Source organism: Pholis gunnellus, assembly GCF_910591455.1.
Source record: "Pholis gunnellus genome assembly, chromosome: 23".
NCBI classification, from domain to species: domain Eukaryota; kingdom Metazoa; phylum Chordata; class Actinopteri; order Perciformes; family Pholidae; genus Pholis; species Pholis gunnellus.
In genome coordinates, this window is record NC_136550.1 from 15,807,384 (window position 1) to 15,827,010 (window position 19,627).

General features: G+C 39.8%; 1 protein-coding gene across 1 annotated transcript in view; it reads right to left on the reverse strand.

Moving 5' to 3' along the window:
- Positions 1 to 9,970: 9,970 nt before the first annotated feature.
- The window catches only part of sorcs2 (sortilin-related VPS10 domain containing receptor 2), a gene marked incomplete at its 5' end in the record, with an annotated part of 266,050 nt that continues 256,393 nt past the window's right edge, over positions 9,971 to 19,627 (reverse strand). The window contains 6 exons of the mRNA XM_079185210.1: positions 9,971 to 10,369; positions 11,588 to 11,748; positions 16,225 to 16,327; positions 16,867 to 16,966; positions 18,542 to 18,664; positions 19,486 to 19,598. Of these exons, the coding sequence (XP_079041336.1) occupies positions 10,305 to 10,369; positions 11,588 to 11,748; positions 16,225 to 16,327; positions 16,867 to 16,966; positions 18,542 to 18,664; positions 19,486 to 19,598 (665 nt within the window). The 3' untranslated portion in view covers positions 9,971 to 10,304. The remainder of the gene's footprint in view (positions 10,370 to 11,587; positions 11,749 to 16,224; positions 16,328 to 16,866; positions 16,967 to 18,541; positions 18,665 to 19,485; positions 19,599 to 19,627) is intronic.

The window sequence follows — 19,627 nt, forward strand, 5'->3', positions numbered from 1 at the left end:
CTTCACTACTACCCTTATTTTTTCCCTGCTCCTCGTCCTCCTCCTCCTCGTCCTCCTCCCCTCCGGCTTGGAGAGTGCACAGGCGAGGCTGTCCAAACTGGGAAATCCCTGTTCCCCCACGCGTCTTTCGATCTCCTCATTTCACATGACAAGATTTTGGATACTTGCATGACTTTGGCAGACCAGTTATTTAGGTCTTAACTGCTTTATTTTTCCAATTGTATTTACAAGACTACTTGGTGTGGATTGGTGGTTGTGAATCTGAGCTAATAGAAATCGTATGTGGAATTCCTCAAGGATCCCTTCTCGGGCCTCTTCTATTCAATATCAACATGCTCCCCCTTGCTTTGACTATATACATACACTATAATATCATAACATCTCCTACCATACTTATGCAGATGACTCACAACTCTACATAACCGTCTCACCACATGACTTATTTATTTATGTGTCTGTATGCTATTGAGGTGGGAGGTCCTGGTTGGCTAGCCCAGTATTGCCAAATTGACGACTTTCTTGCTAAATCTGGCGACTTTCCAAATCCTCTTGGCGACTTTCTTTGTTAAAAGCAACTAACGACAAATCTAGCGACTTTTTCTAGGGTTTTGGAGACTCTTTTGGAGACGTGAAAGCACGTATCGTTCTGCAGTTACTGTCCTTAACGAGCAGCGGGTGCTGTCGTGAGCCCCTCCGCCGTCCCACAGCACTCACAGGCAGTCAGTCTCAGGCCATGTCCACACTAGTCCGTTTCCATTTGAAAACGCATATGTTTTGCTACGTTTACACTTCAGCCACCAGCAGAGCTACGAGTGAGAACAGACAACAACAAAACCAAGAGGAAATGAGTGAGAGACGTGTGTTGACCACATTTATGGATCATAATCTAGTAAATCTTTGTGTAATTGATGATTTTAAAGTGAATTTGATGTGTGAGAGAGAGAGAGATAGAGCAAGAACCGCAGCGCTGTAACTAAGTTAAGTCCCTTAAAATAAAACTTCTAAAACTTTCCACGAAATGTGTCTGTTTGAGTTCAGAGGAAGATTTTAGTGAAGATGTTAAGTATCAAACACAACCTTTCGTTATTAAAGACTACTTTATTACTCTGTTGTATTTTTTTTAACTAAGCAATCTACTTCCTGTTTACGTCGGCACCCACCCGCCAAAAGATATTTTTCGTATTATCTTATTTTCTCATTACACAGCTACTGTCTTCCTCAGTTGCTCTGCTTCCAGTGCAGCTTGTTTTAAGTAGAGCTTTTATCCAATCAGATTTCACCTCTGTGTCTCTAGGTAGAAGAGAGGCCCGATGCCTGCAGACTCACCAGTGCCTCCATGTGCAGTTTAAGTGAATGGGGACGATATTGTTGATTGTCATAGTGTTCAACCAATCAGATCTTTAGTTTAACATTCTCTGACGCGCCAGAGCGGCCTGCAGGCCTACAGCTACGTCAGCATTAGCAGCAGCGCTGCAGTGAAATTCTGTGCTGTGATTGGTCAGTGGGCGAGCACGTGACTATTTTGAAACGAAATTTACAGCAGAGGCTTAGTCGAGTAGTAAGAGTTCATATTGAAATATATTAATGAAATTATGATATGTTTTGCATTTGGTGTCGATTTTTTTTTTATTTGACTTAGCTTTGTTTTTTAACACTCAATGGCTGAAACTGGAAGATAAATGGATTTGTGAGTTGGGATTTAACTGTGGGATTAAACTCTTTGTCAACAAAGAAAAGAGGATGTGGTCAGCATTTGGTAAGTCAACTGGTTGGTTTTTTTACATATAATATCTGAATGGCCCTTGAGTGTGTAGCAGAATGCGTGTTACTGCTGTTGTTTTTCCGTTAAGCTAGTTAGCCTAGCCTCCCAGAACACTTGCGGGGCACAGCTGTTTTTGTTCCGGTTCAGAGGTCACACAGACCGCTGTCTCCTAGTGAGAGCAGAAAACATGATATTTCCTACAATTTAAGCTTCTGCATTTTCCAAATGCACTCGTATTATTCAAACGTTTTGTTCGGTTTGTAAGCCTCATACCGAACGGTTTAATACAAATACGTAACGTTATATAGTTACAGCCCAAGAAACGAATAATAACCCTAGCTGTGGCGCCATCATGTGGTTATAAGGTGGTATTTCAACAGTGAAGGCCCAGGTATAAAATGCATGGCCCGCCACTGCCACCCGCATACGCAGTGAACGTGAATAGTCACGTGATATTCGTTTTCAGGCGTTTTAGTCTGGACGGAGATCTTCTCGACAACGATGCTGAAACCCCGTGTGGACGGAGTAGTGTGGACATGGCCTCACAGTAGCCTCGCACAGGTTCGGACCGCCTACCTTATTAGCATACAGAAATAAATAAATGAAGGTGAAAAGAATTGTAGAAATAGATTTATTTATTTATGTCTTGTTTAGGTATGAACTTTTATTTATTCATTTCAGCATTTATTCCAGCATTTACTTATTCTTTTATTTATTAATTTCTGTATTTATACATTTATTTATGCATTTATTCCTGTATTTATTTATACATTTATTTATGCATTTATTTATACTTAAGACATTTTTCATCCTCCATAGTGTGTATATTTATATATATATATATATATATATATATTCATATGTGATATTACTTTACATTGAGCAGATGCTTTAATCCAAAGAGACTTACAATTCAGATTCTATCACACCATAGGCACAGCTACGGGAGCAGTTTTGGGGTTAAGTGTTTTGCTCAAGGACACCTCGACATGCCGAGGTGTCCTTGAGCCCTAACCCACCCTAACCCCTGACCGCCGATCCTCTGATAGGACGGCCCTGCTCTCCACTTACCACAGTTGACCATGATATGTTAATCTTGTTAATCTAAAATACCTTTATTATGAGTTTAGTTGTATTCAGTGAAGCCAAGATAACTGTTTGTTGTATATATTGTTCATATATATTTTTGGTTACACGTGTAGCAGGGCCACCCTTGTAAATACACATATATATATAGTTTTTCCAAGCCACTCCGGTCAGGCTTCCTCACAAAGTCCGAATTTTATTCAACTGAACACAGCAAAAACGGAATGATGTTTTTGGCCCTATAGAAGAACTTAAAGTTGGTGCGCAACTCGTAGCTTGTCTGTACAGTGCTGCAGAGACAATAGAACAGCTGACAGCATCCTACCTACTGAATAGGGGACAGACACAAAACAATCGAACAGTCAAAGCATGCTCAGTTCTTTTTCTCTTTCGAGTAACCGGATGTGTACAGATCTGCATTTTTCTGTGTGTGTAGGAGTGGCAGGGTGTTATTGATGTGCATACATCTACTCTGTCTGCAGGTGTGTGTGTGTGTGTGTGTGTGTGTGTGTGTGTGTGTGTGTGTGTATGGCCACCTGTTGCAATAGGTGGGTACACTCTGTCTTTGTTCTCAGCAGATGGCAGTAGATGAAAAATAGCTGCTTCAAAGGTCAGTGAAGGTTCAGACAGGACGGGAATAGAACCGACAACCACGTCTTTCTTTTCGGCTCCATTCAGCTTTTTTACAAAACACTGGTATAGTTTAGCAGGGGTAAACAGCTGGTGTCCTCTTTCATGAGCTCTATTTACCCGTTTTAAACACTGAAGGTGTTTGAAGAGGCCCTGTCTTTTGATTGAATCAGATTCAGAGATCATTTTTTTATGATCTCGAACAACATCTATTGTGATTTCAATAAAATATTAACTAAACAGCAGTGAACATGAACCGTCAGATGCTGAATCACCCAATATGAGCATCATTCCAAGTAATACTAGGCTGATTAACCAATCACATGCTAGGCATTCATATATTAGCTCCTTGTGTTTTGGAACTCTACCACCTGGAACAGTTGGCGATACACAACGGTTTGGTGAGAAAAAGCTAGCATCAGTTTCCTACATTTTGTGGTTTCAGTAAGCAGTAACCAACCACACGGTTGATTATCCTGTACCATGACACTGAGGTTCCTTCAACCAGAGCATGAACATTTCTAGAACAGTGGCAGAAGGGGTCGTTAACACGCTACATTTAAGAACATGTGGAAACCGCCAGCCTTGCAGCTTTCATCCACTGAGGCAAAGTGCTCGGGGGGTCACGTTCATGTCGCCTGCTGCTAAGGAAACAAAACCTGTGCACTGCGATGACAATGGTAATGAAGTTGCGGTAGACAAATGGATTTCCAGCACCATGAATTCCTCACAGTAGCTTTACTGCTTAATTTGCCTGTGGAAAAAGTCTTCAGTTTGGCTGACATTCCAACCTGATGTCATGACAGAACAGGTGAAGCAAGTCCCGTGGAGCTTATTGGTTAATTCTTGTCATACGACCTGTTGTGCTCTTGCTGTATTCAAAAAGTTGGGATTGAGATCAGACGGATGTATCTGAAAAAATAGGTGCGTAGCTAGAAAAGCACGCTGCAATGACAATAACATTCCTTTTAACAATCAACACTTGAAATGATGAAGGCACTTGCAAATGACAAGGTAGTACAAAATGTAAACCATACTTTGGTGTTTCATTTTTACCTCTTTACTTAAGATTTCATTAAACTTATATTTTCTTTCTTTTTATAAAATGTACCAAAACACTGGCAACGAGGAACATCTTGGGTAGATAATAACAAGAATAAATATGACAACAATTTAAATCATACCCTCTCATACCCGGGATGGTGCCGCTTTCGGTTTGGAGTGTGCTTTTCACGTATCTCCATCTAAAGTAATGAATTTGTGCTCTCAAAACATGTGAACAGCCCCCAGGCCATCAGAGGGGCAGTGGCAAACAAATAAAAGGGCACCAGCATTCTGAAAGTTGTCTCCGTTGTAGGGCGGTCTATATGACACAGCATACGAGTGTCTCCACTGGAAAGGCACACTAGAGGGCACTTATTTTTACATTTCTTACACATATGGCCTCCGGAGAGGGCATGTTTAACTTTTAGAATGAGAGCTGAGAAGGATAGAAGGCCAGAGAGATTACACAGTAATATGGTACAGCACAAGATTGAAAAGTTGACAGGTTTCTTGGGAGGTCCATGCATGGAGATGCAAGAATGAGTGGTGAATACACAGAACTGGCATTTCTATAATTACCAGCTATCAAAACACACAGAACTGAACTACCATAAGCGCTAATGCGAAGTAGCATCCAAAAGGTTCCTCCAACACAAATGCTCACTAGCCAACCAAGTCGTCCCCAGATGCACAACACAAAGAGCCCACCAAACTACAACAAAGCTCTCACCATGGCATTAGCTGTAGCGCTCATGTTCCCACAACCAGCCAAGCTATTAACTTGCATGTCACCGCACCAACTTACAGTTCATCACACTGTGCAGCAGCCAGCTTCAGGCATTGTTCTCAGGAAGATTTTTATAGCCAACAAGTGCTTCTCTGTTACCGTTGTGCATAAGACAATAAAGAATATAAAGTCTCACAGAGCCACATGCTTTCGATTTGTTCATCAACAGAGCAATTTCACATCTGTGCCCTTTCTCTTTGCACTCACAACTCAGTCGCCAGAATCAATGTTGGCATGGTTTGTTTCTGCAAACCACGGGAAATGTTTAATGTCGACATCTCTGAATCAAAAATAAGTTTCATAAACACGTTTCATATCAGCCACTTATTACACTTGCAGAAACGCACAATGCCACATGGTTAACATTGTGAAACAATTGGTTGGGTTTAGGCAGCAAAACTACTGGTTAAGGTTAGAAAAAAGATTAAGGTTAGGGTTCAAATAAAAACACAACGTAACGTAACAATGTAACTACCTTTAAATAAATATCTACTGCCCATAACGGACTTTCTTATGTGGCGTTACGTAACAAGTGTAAAAACTTTACGTAACAAGGGTAAACTAGCCTAAATAAATAACAAACCGCACATAGTGGACTGTCTTATGTAGCGTTGCCTAACAGACGTAAAATCAACATTTAGTTTTGGTTTCACACAGGACACAAACAGCGGACTCCTGGGTCCACTAAACCCTCCCAATAACCCTTAGAGGACTTTTTTGCTACTCTTTATTATACCACAAACCTTTCAATAACACTGCTCAATATACTCACTCGTTCTGTGCTACCCTCATTCTACTACGTCACTTGCTCTGACCGCATGTAGAAAATATATTCATAAAATGTCCATATTCCAGAATTTTCTTCAATTAAACAAAGATAAAACAGAAGTAATTGTTTTTGGTACCAAGGACGAAGCTTCAAACACTGATGTTAAAAACCACAAACCAAGCCAGAAATCTAGGTGTAGTTATGGATTCAGACCTCAACCTGAAGAGCCATATCAAGACAATTACAAGATCAGCGTACTATCACCTGAAGAATATATCAAGGATTAGAGGACTTATGTCTCAACAGGATTTAGAAAAACTTGTCCATTCATTTATCTTCAGTAGACTGGACTCCTGTAACGGTGTGTTTACAGGTCTCTGTAAAAAGTCAATCAGAACGCTGCAGCTCAAGTCCTCACTAAGACCAAGAAAGTGGATCACATCACTCCAGTTCTGAGGTCTTTGCACTGGCTTCCTGTCCAACGAAGAATTGACTTTAAAATGCTGCTGTTGGTTTATAAAGCACTGAATGGTTTAGGGCCAAAATACATCTCTGATGTGCTGCTACCTTATGAACCATCCCGACCCCTTAGGTCGTCTGGGACCGGTCTACTTTCTGTTCCCAGAGTCACAACTAAACATGGAGAAGCAGCGTTCAGGTTTTCTGCTCCACATACAGTGGGTACGGAAAGTATTCAGACCCCTTTACATTTTTCACTCTTTGTTTCATTGCAGCCATTTGCTAAAATCAAAAAAGTTCATTTTATTTCTCATTAATGTACACTCAGCACCCCATCTTGACAGAAAAAAACAGAAATGTAGAAATTTTTGCAAATTTATTAAAAAAGAAAAACTGAAATATCACATGATCATAAGTATTCAGACCCTTTGCTCAGTATTGAGTAGAAGCACCCTTTCGAGCTAGTACAGCCATGAGTCTTCTTGGGAATGATGCAACAGGTTTTTCACACCTGGATTTGGGGATCCTCTGCCATTCTTCCTTGCAGATCCTCTCCAGTTCCGTCAGGTTGGATGGTGAACGTTGGTGGACAGCCATTTTCAGGCCTCTCCAGAGATGCTCAATTGGGTTTAGGTCAGGGCTCTGGCTGGGCCAGTCAAGAATGGTCACAGAGTTGTTCCGAAGCCACTCCTTTGTTATTTTAGCTGTGTGCTTAGGGTCATTGTCTTGTTGGAAGGTGAACCTTCGGCCCAGTCTGAGGTCCAGAGCACTCTGGAAGAGGTTTTCTTCCAGGATATCTCTGTACTTGGCCGCATTCATCTTTCCTTCAATTGCAACCAGTCGTCCTGTCCCTGCAGCTGAAAAACACCCCCATAGCATGATGCTGCTACCACCATGTTTCACTGTTGGGATTGTATTGGGCAGGTGATGAGCAGTGCCTGGTTTTCTCCACACATACCGCTTAGAATTAACACCAAAAAGTTCAATCTTGGTCTCATCAGACCAGAGAATTTTATTTCTCATAGTCTCGGAGTCCTTCATGTGTTTTTTGGCAAACTCTATGCGGGCTTTCATATGTCTTGCACTGAGGAGAGGCTTCCGTCGGGCCACTCTGCCATAAAGCCCCGACTGGTGGAGGGCTGCAGTGATAGTTGACTTTGTGGAACTTTCTCCCATCTCCCTACTGCATCTCTGGAGCTCAGCCACAGTGATCTTTGGGTTCTTCTTTACCTCTCTCACCAAGGCTCTTCTCCCACGATTGCTCAGTTTGGCTGGACGGCCAGGTCTAGGAAGAGTTCTGGTCGTCCCAAACTTCTTCCATTTAAGGATTATGGAGGCCACTGTGCTCTTAGGAACCTTGAGTGCTGCAGAAATTCTTTTGTAACCTTGGCCAGATCTGTGCCTTGCCACAATTCTGTCTCTGAGCTCCTTGGGCAGTTCCTTTGACCTCATGATTCTCATTTGCTCTGACATGCACTGTGAGCTGTAAGGTCTTATATAGACAGGTGTGTGCTTTTCCTAATCAAGTCCAATCAGTTTAATTAAACACAGCTGGACTCCAATGAAGGAGTAGAACCATCTCAAGGAGGATCAGAAGAAATGGACAGCATGTGAGTTAATACTTATGACCATGTGATATTTCAGTTTTTCTTTTTTAATAAATTTGCAAAAATTTCTACATTTCTGTTTTTTTCTGTCAAGATGGGGTGCTGAGTGTACATTAATGAGAAATAAAATGAACTTTTTTGATTTTAGCAAATGGCTGCAATGAAACAAAGAGTGAAACATTTAAAGGGGTCTGAATACTTTCCGTACCCACTGTATCTGGAACAAAGTCCCAGAAAGCTGCAGGTCTGCTGAGACCCTCAGCTCCTTTAATCTTTATCAAGATTGAAGACTTTTCTGTTTGCTGTTGCCTTTAATTGAACCAGATTCAAGGATATTAATCAATTTCCTGCATGTCTGCATTTTACTACTGTATTTTATTTCTTACACTGCTTTTTAGTGTTTTAAAGAGCAGAACATGTGAAAATGCATCTTTAGGCAGTAAAGTGTGAAAACGCAGATATTTATGAAAATGACATGAAACTGTTAAATCAACTGTACTGAGACACTTTTTGAAGAAAATCTTTGAAACTCTTCCCAGCCTGAAACTGATTTTAAGAGCATAAAAGTCTGAGAATGTACCTTAAACTAGTAAAGGTGTATAAGCATCAGGTTCTAATGAAAACATCATGAAACTGTGAAATAAAATGTCCCGAGGCACTTCTTTGATAGAAAATCTTTGAAACTATGTTTACTTTCACAAAATCAACTTTTGGCCTCTCAGCCTGAAACGTCTTTTAATTAAGAGCATAAAAAGTGAAAATTCAATAAGATGCAGAATACACCTGACCTACCCAGTCTTTTTTAAGTGTATTACTTAAGACTCTTGTAATAAAGCAATATCTGCAATATCTGCTAGAACAGAGCGATAAAGAAGCGAGTAGTCCACGTTCATATCCCGAAGTTTCCTTTTAATGTGTTTAAACTCAGTGTGAGTATCTTTATAAGACAAGGAAATTATTTCCAGTTCACAATGAAGACCAGAAAATTATCTTACACATGACTTTACACTAATTATCGAAATGGATACAATGGAAAAGGAACTGAGCGAATATATTTGCTCCAAAACAAATTGCTGTGTATTTTGGTAGTAGTGTAAAACACTCACACACTCATGTCAAAGGGAACATGTACAAAGTAGAGATTGTTCATATTTAAACATTTACAAACAAACCAAACCTTAAAGGAGACATTATTCCACTGTGGGCTGTGCCTAATATAGGCTGATACAGTAAAATACATTAACTACACTTTCCCTTCATAATGGCGTATGACTCCGGGGGAATAAGTCTGTTTTGAACTCTGACTCAGAATGTTTGGGGGGAGGAGGAAGGGCCAAACTCCAATTAGAAATAAATAATGTTGACAACTGGAAATATCACTGTGCAGATACATTTCTGCTGTTTTAGGCACCATGGGACAAACTATGAACTCCTTCAAATCCACACAAAAACTTTTGTGAGTGACACAATACAAGAACATGAATGCAGTGGGATTTAAAACAAAACAATACTTTGTGAACACATACAGTATAATTCCAGAGAACCTGTGAGTGTGAATTTAAAAATAGTGCAACACTGCCATCTTGTGTTTGCATGCTAGCACTGTCAAATGCAAATTACCTTTATGATAGTTGGGAGACCATTATTGCCTATTTGTGGGAAGCAAAGAGTGAATAAAATAAGGGATATGATTAAAGATATTTTTCTTTAATATTCACTATTACTCTTAATGCTTGAAAATCATGGTATGCACCCATCTTTGGCCACTACCTAATTTCAGTGGCAATGTCCTTTTGGTAAAGGATGGTTCAACCCTCTCTGACTGTGGAAATCACTGGAAACTAGTGTAGTTAGTCACTGCTTTTGAGCAAGTGAGAGACAACGTACACACAGATTTTTTTCTTTTCACAACACAGATAAGCAAGTGTCCTTAATGTGACACCATCAAGACCTCCCTACCCCCCAACAAACAAGCCCCCACCTCAAAGACAAAAAAACTAAATAAAAATCACATTATAGCTGGAGGTGAAGGGTTCAGGAGGCCATGGTGTGGAGGTAAAAAGGAGAAGTAGTGAAGAGAGAAAGAGGAAGGCCGAGTGGAGTCCTATGCTCGTTAGCCAGCTAGACTAGTCTAGCTCATTAGCATTGCCATGACAGCCATCAGCTGGTCAAGTAACTGTGTAGTTCTCTGGAGTTGATGTTCAGGACCACACCGGAATGGCTGCCTGGCAACAAGAGGGAAGAAGGTACAGAACAGAGACACGGTAATTAAAACACGGTAACAAAGAACATCAACAGCTGGTGAGATATACATTGGGACCAGGTATTGCCAGCTTTTCAATGCTGTTTGTAAAGCCTTTGTAGATAATCCTCACTTTAGATCAGGGCACACAAAATACTTAATTAATGACTAGTTAGACACTTATGAACTACATTAATTTATCATGAATTGCAGTATTAATACACATTTATAAAACATCTATTAACATACCCCTTAACCATTAGTGCATATCTAAATCATTATATGTATAAATGCATGTATAAATGTACATCTAAATAATGTCTTAGTTATCAACTTGCTTTAAAAATCATCTTTAATAACTCCTAAATAATTGGTTTGTAATTGATATATATAATTTAGAAATGCGGAATAAAGTATGAAAATAAAATAATGTATCACATTACAGATGAGCTCATTAATCAAGAATAAAACATTAAAAGATGTGTTTATTAATGACATACATAATCATACATTAATTACATTTGTATTGTTCATTAGTATTAATACACATTAGTGTATTAGTGCAGGAACAATGCTATATTAATAGTGAATTAAGTGTTTACTCATACATAACTAGTGCTTCATAGCGAAGCCAATTATTATAAAGTGTTACCCAACTTTATAATAATAATATATATTCACTATTTTGTCATAAAAACAATTAAATACATTGTTAATTCTTCGAAGAGGTGGTGACTGACCTCTGTTAAGTTTCAACTACATCCCTGATCTTTGCTATCATATATCATATCTAGCCTTACATTACTTTTTCGAATGAGAGTCACAATAAACAAATACAAATTTTCCAATCACAACATAAATGTCTTGCTTTACCATGATAATCTTGAAATTGTTGTTATAAAACAATTTGGTAACAATTACAAATATGGTAATAATTACAACAAAACATAACATAGGTTCACACCAGTATCTTATTGTTATGATATGATTTGAATGTGCTTTGCACATGCAGGTGGTGCCTTTTGATCTTGGAGGCAAAACAAAAGATTTTAATATGATTTTCCAAGCCCTTTAACAATAAGGGTGACAAAGGGGAACCCCTCCAGTACCTTAGTGTGTGTTAGCTTCTGGTGTTAGTGGCTGTGCTTTTAGTAGCAGTGGTTAGTGGAAGTCCTTATGAGGGAACGAAAGGCGGCGCTACCTCCTGCGTTACCTAGAGTCTGCGAGTCCAGGTCATCATCGATGAACTCCTCACCCTGGATGATGTGCTGGGTGTCCTCGCTGTGATTGACAGGGCTGGTCATCTCCTGCTCCTTCTCGTTGTGCATCTGAGCGTAGACGTTGCGGCTACCTGGGAGCTTCCTGAAAAAAAGTGGGGGAAAGGCATCTTCAGTCCGAAGCCAAGGACTGTGTGATTTGTTGTTTTTGTAAGGCAGGGTCATGTTTCACACTTCATGTTTGAATTTATGTAACTTTTTGTGTTTTTGTGTGTGTTTTGGACACCATGAGCTGCTGCTTTTTGATTCAAAAGATGTTCCACAGAGGAAGAGCACAGCTCTGTTATGCCGTGTTTACACCAAATTAATCGCGTAATTCTCGCCGCCGGTCTCGCCGGTGACTATTTGTGTTCATTCACGTGAATCGCGCTGGACGCGCCGGAGAGGGGGCGTGGTTTATCACCCTGGAAGCCGCTCAACTGTCCGCCATCAACCATGGAAAAAATTATTATGTAAATAACTATATTTATGCTTAGTACTTGTGGAAATCCCAGATATCCCGGGAAGCTAAACGCCATCATGTCTGGGTTCATAACATAGTCTGGGGGGGCTCCGTGGATTCTATCGAGCTGTATTCACTGTTTCTAGCAAGCCACACGTCGGCTGGTTTACTACAGCTGTATGAACCCCAAATAAACAGATTTTACTGTGATTTAACGGCAATGAACCAACAAAAAGGGACTCCGAAAAAACTACATAATGATGTCGATTTGTAAAAAGTCTGAATTCATGTTTAGTTAGTTCTCTCTGCAAGATGACAAGCAAATAACTTTTTAAATACTTGTTTTCTCAATGGAGCTTTGATCGAACGGTGCTATTCTATGCTAACATTGTAGCAGCTCCATCAACACTCAACATAACGTCATATAGACGTCGTACGGCAGCATCTTTTTCATTGTTTGTACCATATGGTTTATACACACACCTTTATACACATAGTTTGGTCCGGTCTCTATTGATATGAGGGAACGTAGAGCTCTGGGTGAACACAGACGGCTACTGTATTTATTTCCTGATTCAACAACGGCAGGACGTCAGCGATGACAGGAGGTCATCTCAACGCTGATAAGCTATCACGCCGCAGCGTCACGCAATTTTTTCACTGAACTTGAAAAATTTCAACTCACAAGTTTGGGGCGTTTTTTGCGGTAAAAACGCTAAACGCGCCATCGCAAATTCGAGTCACTCCAGTCTCATTGCGTCTGTGCATAGAAATCTACTCACGCAAATAATTTGCGCTGCGTTTGGTGTGAATGCACCTTTAGGATTAGAAATTGGTTGCTGTAGCCATGAGGAGTTAGGTAACACTGCTAATGTGGAGTGCTCCCCAGAGAATGACGCATAAGGTGTAGGGTTGTGAACGCATCCCTCAGGCTGGCTCCTCCCCCAACCAATTCCCTAATCAGGGCCAGCTTATAAAAGGCACCTGTTGGCATGGCCTCATCCCTTTTTGGCCCCTGTCCTGTCTCTGTGGTGGCTCGTAGGGTTTTTCGTGTTACAGAAGCGCCGTCATTGTCCTGCTCTGGATGAGTGACTGCATATGTCACTCATATGAGGCGGTTCACCTGCTGCTGTTTTGCGCCTGCTTTTGCCTCTGTTCTGCCTTGATGTTTTGGATTAATTTACATTTTTAACCAACTAGGTTTGTTTGTTTATTTCCCTTGATTCTTTTTGGTATTAGTTCCCTTTTTCTTTAGATGAAGTTGAGTGCCATTGTTGGGAGGCTAGGCACCCGTGGTAAGATTCCTACAACTTATGCATGCATGTACAAACACTGGGATAAGAGTGTGGACTGCACTATTTCTGTTGAGGATTGCTGTGTTGTACTTGAGGTTAATTACCGGTAGCACCCCTTGGCACTGCTCTGGTGCTCATCACCAGTGGCCTCTACTTAAAGCCCATCATTTTGATTAGTTTATGTTGGATTGGACATTTTAGGATGTTAGATTATAATGTAGAGTTTTTAGTAAGGCCTTGTTAGCCCTTATTCCCTTATTGGTTTCAGTAATTTTCATATGCCCATTAACATTCTTTCCTCCCCCTCAGCTCCCGGCCTTAGTGACTCACAGGGGCGTAAGGATAAAATGTCAATTTTTAAGGATAAAATGTCAATTTTTCAGTCAACCCTAATAATAATAATACTATATTTTTACTAATTTCACGTGGGAAAGTGGCACTCCGCTCAGACCGTCAGTTGCCAAGCTACGATTTTTCAAACTTTTCGGAGAGTTGTCCCAAATATCAGTTTACCATCGGTGGCAACCAGGTGGCAATGTACGAGCAATATTTGTGGAAATCCACGAATGATGCCACCCAAATGTCAGAAAGACCCCCAGTTGTCTCAGGACAGACGGGATACTTTCTACCAAATGGGTTAGGACATTTGTCCACATTCAACAGTAGCCCAAGTGTCAGAAAATGTTCCGAATGTCAGTAACTTTTTTTGGGTGCTATGAGTAAGTAAGGGACAAGTGAGAACATTTCTGACATTTAGGGGGACAAACGGGACACTTGTTGATATTAGGGAGACACGCCCTTCTCTGGCAAAATGCACTGACTGTAACACGAGGAACAAGGCTTGAAATTTGATAAAATACCTCCGCAACGGCCCGCCCTTCTCCGGCCAAAAGGCCCTCAGCCAGCCCGAGAAAGGAGCCCCAAAATCGGATAACATACCTCCTCCCCATTACAAATATAGTCGAAATGTCAGAAAGTGTCCCAAATGGCAGACATGCCAGTCTTTTCTTTTTATACTTTAAAGTAAGATAGAGAAATGAAACCTTTTGAAATTCAAAGAAAGGTCCATGGAGACGAAATTACTTACATTTGGAGGTCACAGCGTCAAGTTAAGATGCCCAACAACTTAATTAATTCCATATTCCCTTATTATTTTCTCATGGGGTGTAACTCCCCAGGTGGCATTATTGATTCCCTCTTTTTTTTTACATGTTTGGGTCAGATTGAAGTGTCTCAGCAATTATTGTATTGATTGCTATGACATTTTGTATAGGCGTTCATGTTTCTTACAAGATGACTTGTAGTAACTTCAATGATCTTCTGAAGAGCCATCGGAATATATCCAATATTTTGGTTTATGACCAAACTTTGTATTTTGTGTTGATTGGGAGCTGTATTTGCATGCTAACACACTAAACTAAAATTGTGAATAGAGTTAACCATTATTTTTGCCATTGCTGCTCATTTGCTGAGTAGTTTGTTTGCTCTTGTTGATAAAATCACTAGACTAGCAGAGGAGTAACATTGTTCCAGAAATTAGTTAGTCAAAATGCTTCCCCTCTTTTTTTCATTTTGTTTTAGTCCTGTGTTTTTCATCAGATATGATTGACTGAAATAGTCAATCTATTCAAGCCAAAATCCTATTTTATTTGATCTGATAAAAACACTAAAATGATTAAGAACGCAGCATTAGGGATGGGCATTTCAAGCAAAAAAATCACCGGGAACTTATCCATCATTCTCCATGCTGAGCACCAAAATACCACACAGATGAGCAAAATGAGTTTCAATGTCACTACAAGCTATGTATTTATTTCCTCTTGTTGTTTGAAAATGAATCAAATTAAACTGTTTTCAAAACAAAGAATACACTTCAGACGGTCACTATTAGGTTGTGTTAAAAAAAGGGAGCATAACGTTTAAAGTGAATTCATTCGGAATGAAATATTATAGTTTCAACATTATCAATTTTAAGCTAAGGTCTCTTCTTACTCTTGAGAACTGAGTACACTGATTTGCAGGACAAGATGGAAACTGTCTAATTGCTGGGGTCATTAGAATGTCGGGCCTGGAAAAAGAATCATAGGCCAGAAAAAACACGGAAGAACCATTTATAGCAATAATGGCTAACAAATATTATGGGATACAGTAAGAGACTGAACAAAACCTTTCTGCATTTTATGAATGTTATGTTACTGGTGCGGATGCCTGTGATAATGTTTTGGCATATGATGCTGCTAATGGTTCGATAAAGAGTGAAAATAGTGAAGGAGAGTGAACATTCGTGTGCTTCAGTGGTGTGAAGCTTTGTCAAATTAGATTGCCAATTATGATTGATGCCCTGGGTGTGTTGTAGAATATTTTGATTCATTGACTAAATAACTCTCCAAAACCATTTTTTTATTACAAAATGTACAGTTTACTTTTTCAAATACCTTCCCTGCGTCTTGTGAGTGGATGATAGTTTTAGAGTTATTTTGCTGGGATATATTTATCAAGTTGAAAAGACTACATGTACTACTTGAATAATACCTGTCCTTAAGTAAATCATTTTTGATCTGGGTGAATGAAGGATGATTCAATTTTGGTTGGTAGAACTTTGCTCATGATTTTGATATTGGTGTTTATAAGGAAATGGGCTTATTATTTGTGAAGTGAACTGTGTCCTTATTTGATTTGAGAAGTATTGAAATCAGTGAATTCAACTTTTATCTCGTTCTGTTGAACATAGTGTTTGACAAAAGTCTTTATAAAATTCAGTGGGGAATCCATCTAGTCCAAAGATTACATTCTTTTACATGCCACAGCTCTTGATATTGCTTACCTTTTGAACTTGTAAAGGATGAAGGAGCCGGTGGCGATGATGCTGATTGAGAAAATCACTGCTAGAGCCCAAAAACCTGGACCTCCAATAACTCCATGGTAGCCTAGGGGAATGAAATACACAGTAAAAAAATTAATTAAAATGCATAATATTTGCACAATGACAAAATTATTCAGATTTTTTAAATGTTGCTATAGGCAAATCCAGAAAGTATAGTGAGAAAGAAAACATCTTGAGTCAATAACTGTATCAGCAAAGGAACAGAAGTGCTAAGAAGAAAACATCCAACTGAACTAAAAATATTCCTCACACAAAACGGGACCATTCATGGAAGGATGGTCAGGTTGATGAGAAAGCACAGTAGAGAACTGATTGAAACTGTACAAGATTGGGTTTGTTTGGAAACCAGGTAAGGAAAAGGCACAGGAATCCAAGAGCATTGGGGTTAAGCATCCAAACAGAAAGCTACGTGTTTATGGTTCATGAACGCACCAGTCACTGCTGCTGTATCTGTTGAGTCATTAGCAATTTGACCAAGCCCTTGGAAATAAATCAATAACATGCAATTAAAAAACATAAAAAAATGTAGTTTTAAAAAGCAGACCATATAGTAAGCGATTTAAAAAATGTTATATACGGTACCTGCGTTCGGGTCAGCTAGCATCACCAGCACTTGTAGTCCTCCGCGCACAACAAAGCTGACATTGTTGCCGTTGAAAGCTCGTATGATGGCTGGAATACGCTATGGATAAGAATATATAATTATGGGGAAATTCTAAACGCAGTTTGGTCAGACACATTACACTTAAACAACTACACTCTCAAATCCTACAACCCTCCCTCCCAGCATATTTAAAACATGCAAGACAGGCTACATAGTATGTGACACGGAGGGTTAGGGGACACGGAGGGGCTGATTGTCCACCGCTCATTGTAGCATGGAAAGGAGCTGGTAATCAGAGCTAACCAGCAGCTGCTGTCAGACTCTGTGTCTCTGCTAGAAGCAAGTTTATGTCCCTTTGACAGTTTCTCTGTGTAGCTCTACTATGAGAGGTTCTTCGGTGTGCATCCGTGGGGGAGTGTCAATACATAAAGTAGCCGTAGCCCTGCTGTTTATCATGGTTAGTTTTACTGTTCTTCGGCTCTGAATATCTTGTTACGGTCTGCAAAATTATCAAAAGGTCACAGTGTTGCGTTTACTGACAGTGTAGATAAATAAATCTTGTGATGTACAATGTTTTTCTGCCGGTGCTTATCAGCACGCTAACAGTGACTATGTGCGGGAGGCACAAACTGGGGCTACATTTAGCCAACTTTCTGCTATTTGGTAAGTGAGGCCCAAAGATTTCGGCTGAACTGAACCTCCAAATACAAGCAGAAAAATACAAGCTCATTTAGAGTAGAAAAAGCTGTTTCACACAATGTGAGTTTTATTGAAAAGATTGCCTGTATTAACATTATATGCCAATAGGATTTTATGTCAAGACCAGAATCAGAAACAGTTTCTCAAAGTATATTTGCACATACAAGACATTTGACTTGATTGGTGCATAACAATCAATGCAGTACAATAGTATAAAGATATAATAAAAAATGAAACTATACAATAGAATTTGAAAAGAAATTAAAGCTGCAAGCAGCATTGATCGGGCCCTCGCAACTTCACGCATGTCGAGGGTACTGGCAGGACTCTAGTTGACGTGGCCATGCATTTCTGTGACCATCATACACTAAGTGCATGAGTTAAACGGTATTTCCTGCGTCGACCAGCAGCTTAGCAAGGTCATGTTGCCAGGTCTTAAGCCTCAAATGTTTTGAGTGTACCTCCTAAATGTAAGCCTGTTAAGATCATTAGGAAAATGAATGTGCGTGAATGCGCTTCAGTGTTGGTAACATAACAGACTGTCAGTTTACTGGGATGGGGATCAACTTCCTGCAGTGTCCTGCTGATTGTATTTGGACTTACATGAAAGTTAACAGAACAGTAGTGTCATTTGCTTTTACTTGAACACTGTAATTTAACACTGTTTTCATTTAAAGCTCTTCTGTAACTTTAGATTGTAGCGTGAAGCATTCATTGTAACATGTAACCTGACTCTCTAACTTTTGCTCTCCAAGCATCTTAGTTTGCACATATTTAGATCAGAGAAGTCTTTTTCTTTCTTACCGCTCAAGTGCACTGGCCTGTTTTCCTATCCTGCAGCTTAATTTGTAGGGCAATAATGTATTTGCTGGATAGGATTTTCTGGAAATGTGTAGTAAGTTAATCAAGTGATCCATTGCCTGTGTGCCAACTTCCATGCAATATTTCTTGTACCTTATCTATAAACATGCTCGTCTTAGCTGGTTTCCTGTCCAGTGGCAGGACGTACAAGTCAGCAGTGGTGGGGAGGCCTGGCTTCACCACTGTAATCAGGGACTCCAGAGGGACACCTGTGGTCTGAGATCAGATGGTCAAAGGTCAGATAGAACTCAATAAAGCTGCACTGATAAATATTCGTATGTTAACAATGAAATTAATCAATAACTATGTGTGACGTGAAAGGGGTCATTAGTAACCATAAACCCACAAATAATTACCCCAAAGTCTTACATTTCTTGGCTCCAAAGAGTTTTTTAGCTTCATCTAACTCATTGTTTCACACAGGCAGAGGCCACAAGCAGCTGCGTTAAAAAATGCTTGGAAACTTACTGTTACCTTAACCTAAAACAGTATTTCACAATCTTTTTCTAAACTTAATGAGGTACTTCTGTTTACACATGTTGCTGCACTTTGATACGTTGTGCTAGCAGGTACAAAGTGGAGTATTTGGAAGCTAAAGAAACAGTTTTTCCCCAGGGGTTGGTAGAGTGCAAAACAAAGAGTGTTTAAATTTCAATCACACTCAGCACACTTTGTACATTTGCAAATTAGCAAATGTTAATATACTAACACCCTAAAACAATGATGGTGAATACAGTACATGTAAACTATATAATACTTTGTTTACATGATAAAAACAGCATGTTAAAATTGTGATTGTCAATGTAATAGCAAGTACACAGCCACAACCTTAGCTAGCATTGCTTTATTTCCATACTGTACACACACACACACACACACACACACACACACACACACACACACACACACACACACACACACACACACACACACACACACACACACACACACACACACACACACACACACACACACACACACACACACACACACACCTTAAGAAAAGCATAATTTAAAACTTATTTTTCAAGTCCTACCTTAACGAGTATTTTGGTGACCACCTGGCCGATGTCCTCTCTCCACTCTGGAATGTTGGGGTTGAAGTTGTCCAGGCTTGTGCTGAAACTCAGAGGGATGACCTGAAAGTTATCTTAGATTGGAAAAAACAAGGGAGTAGTA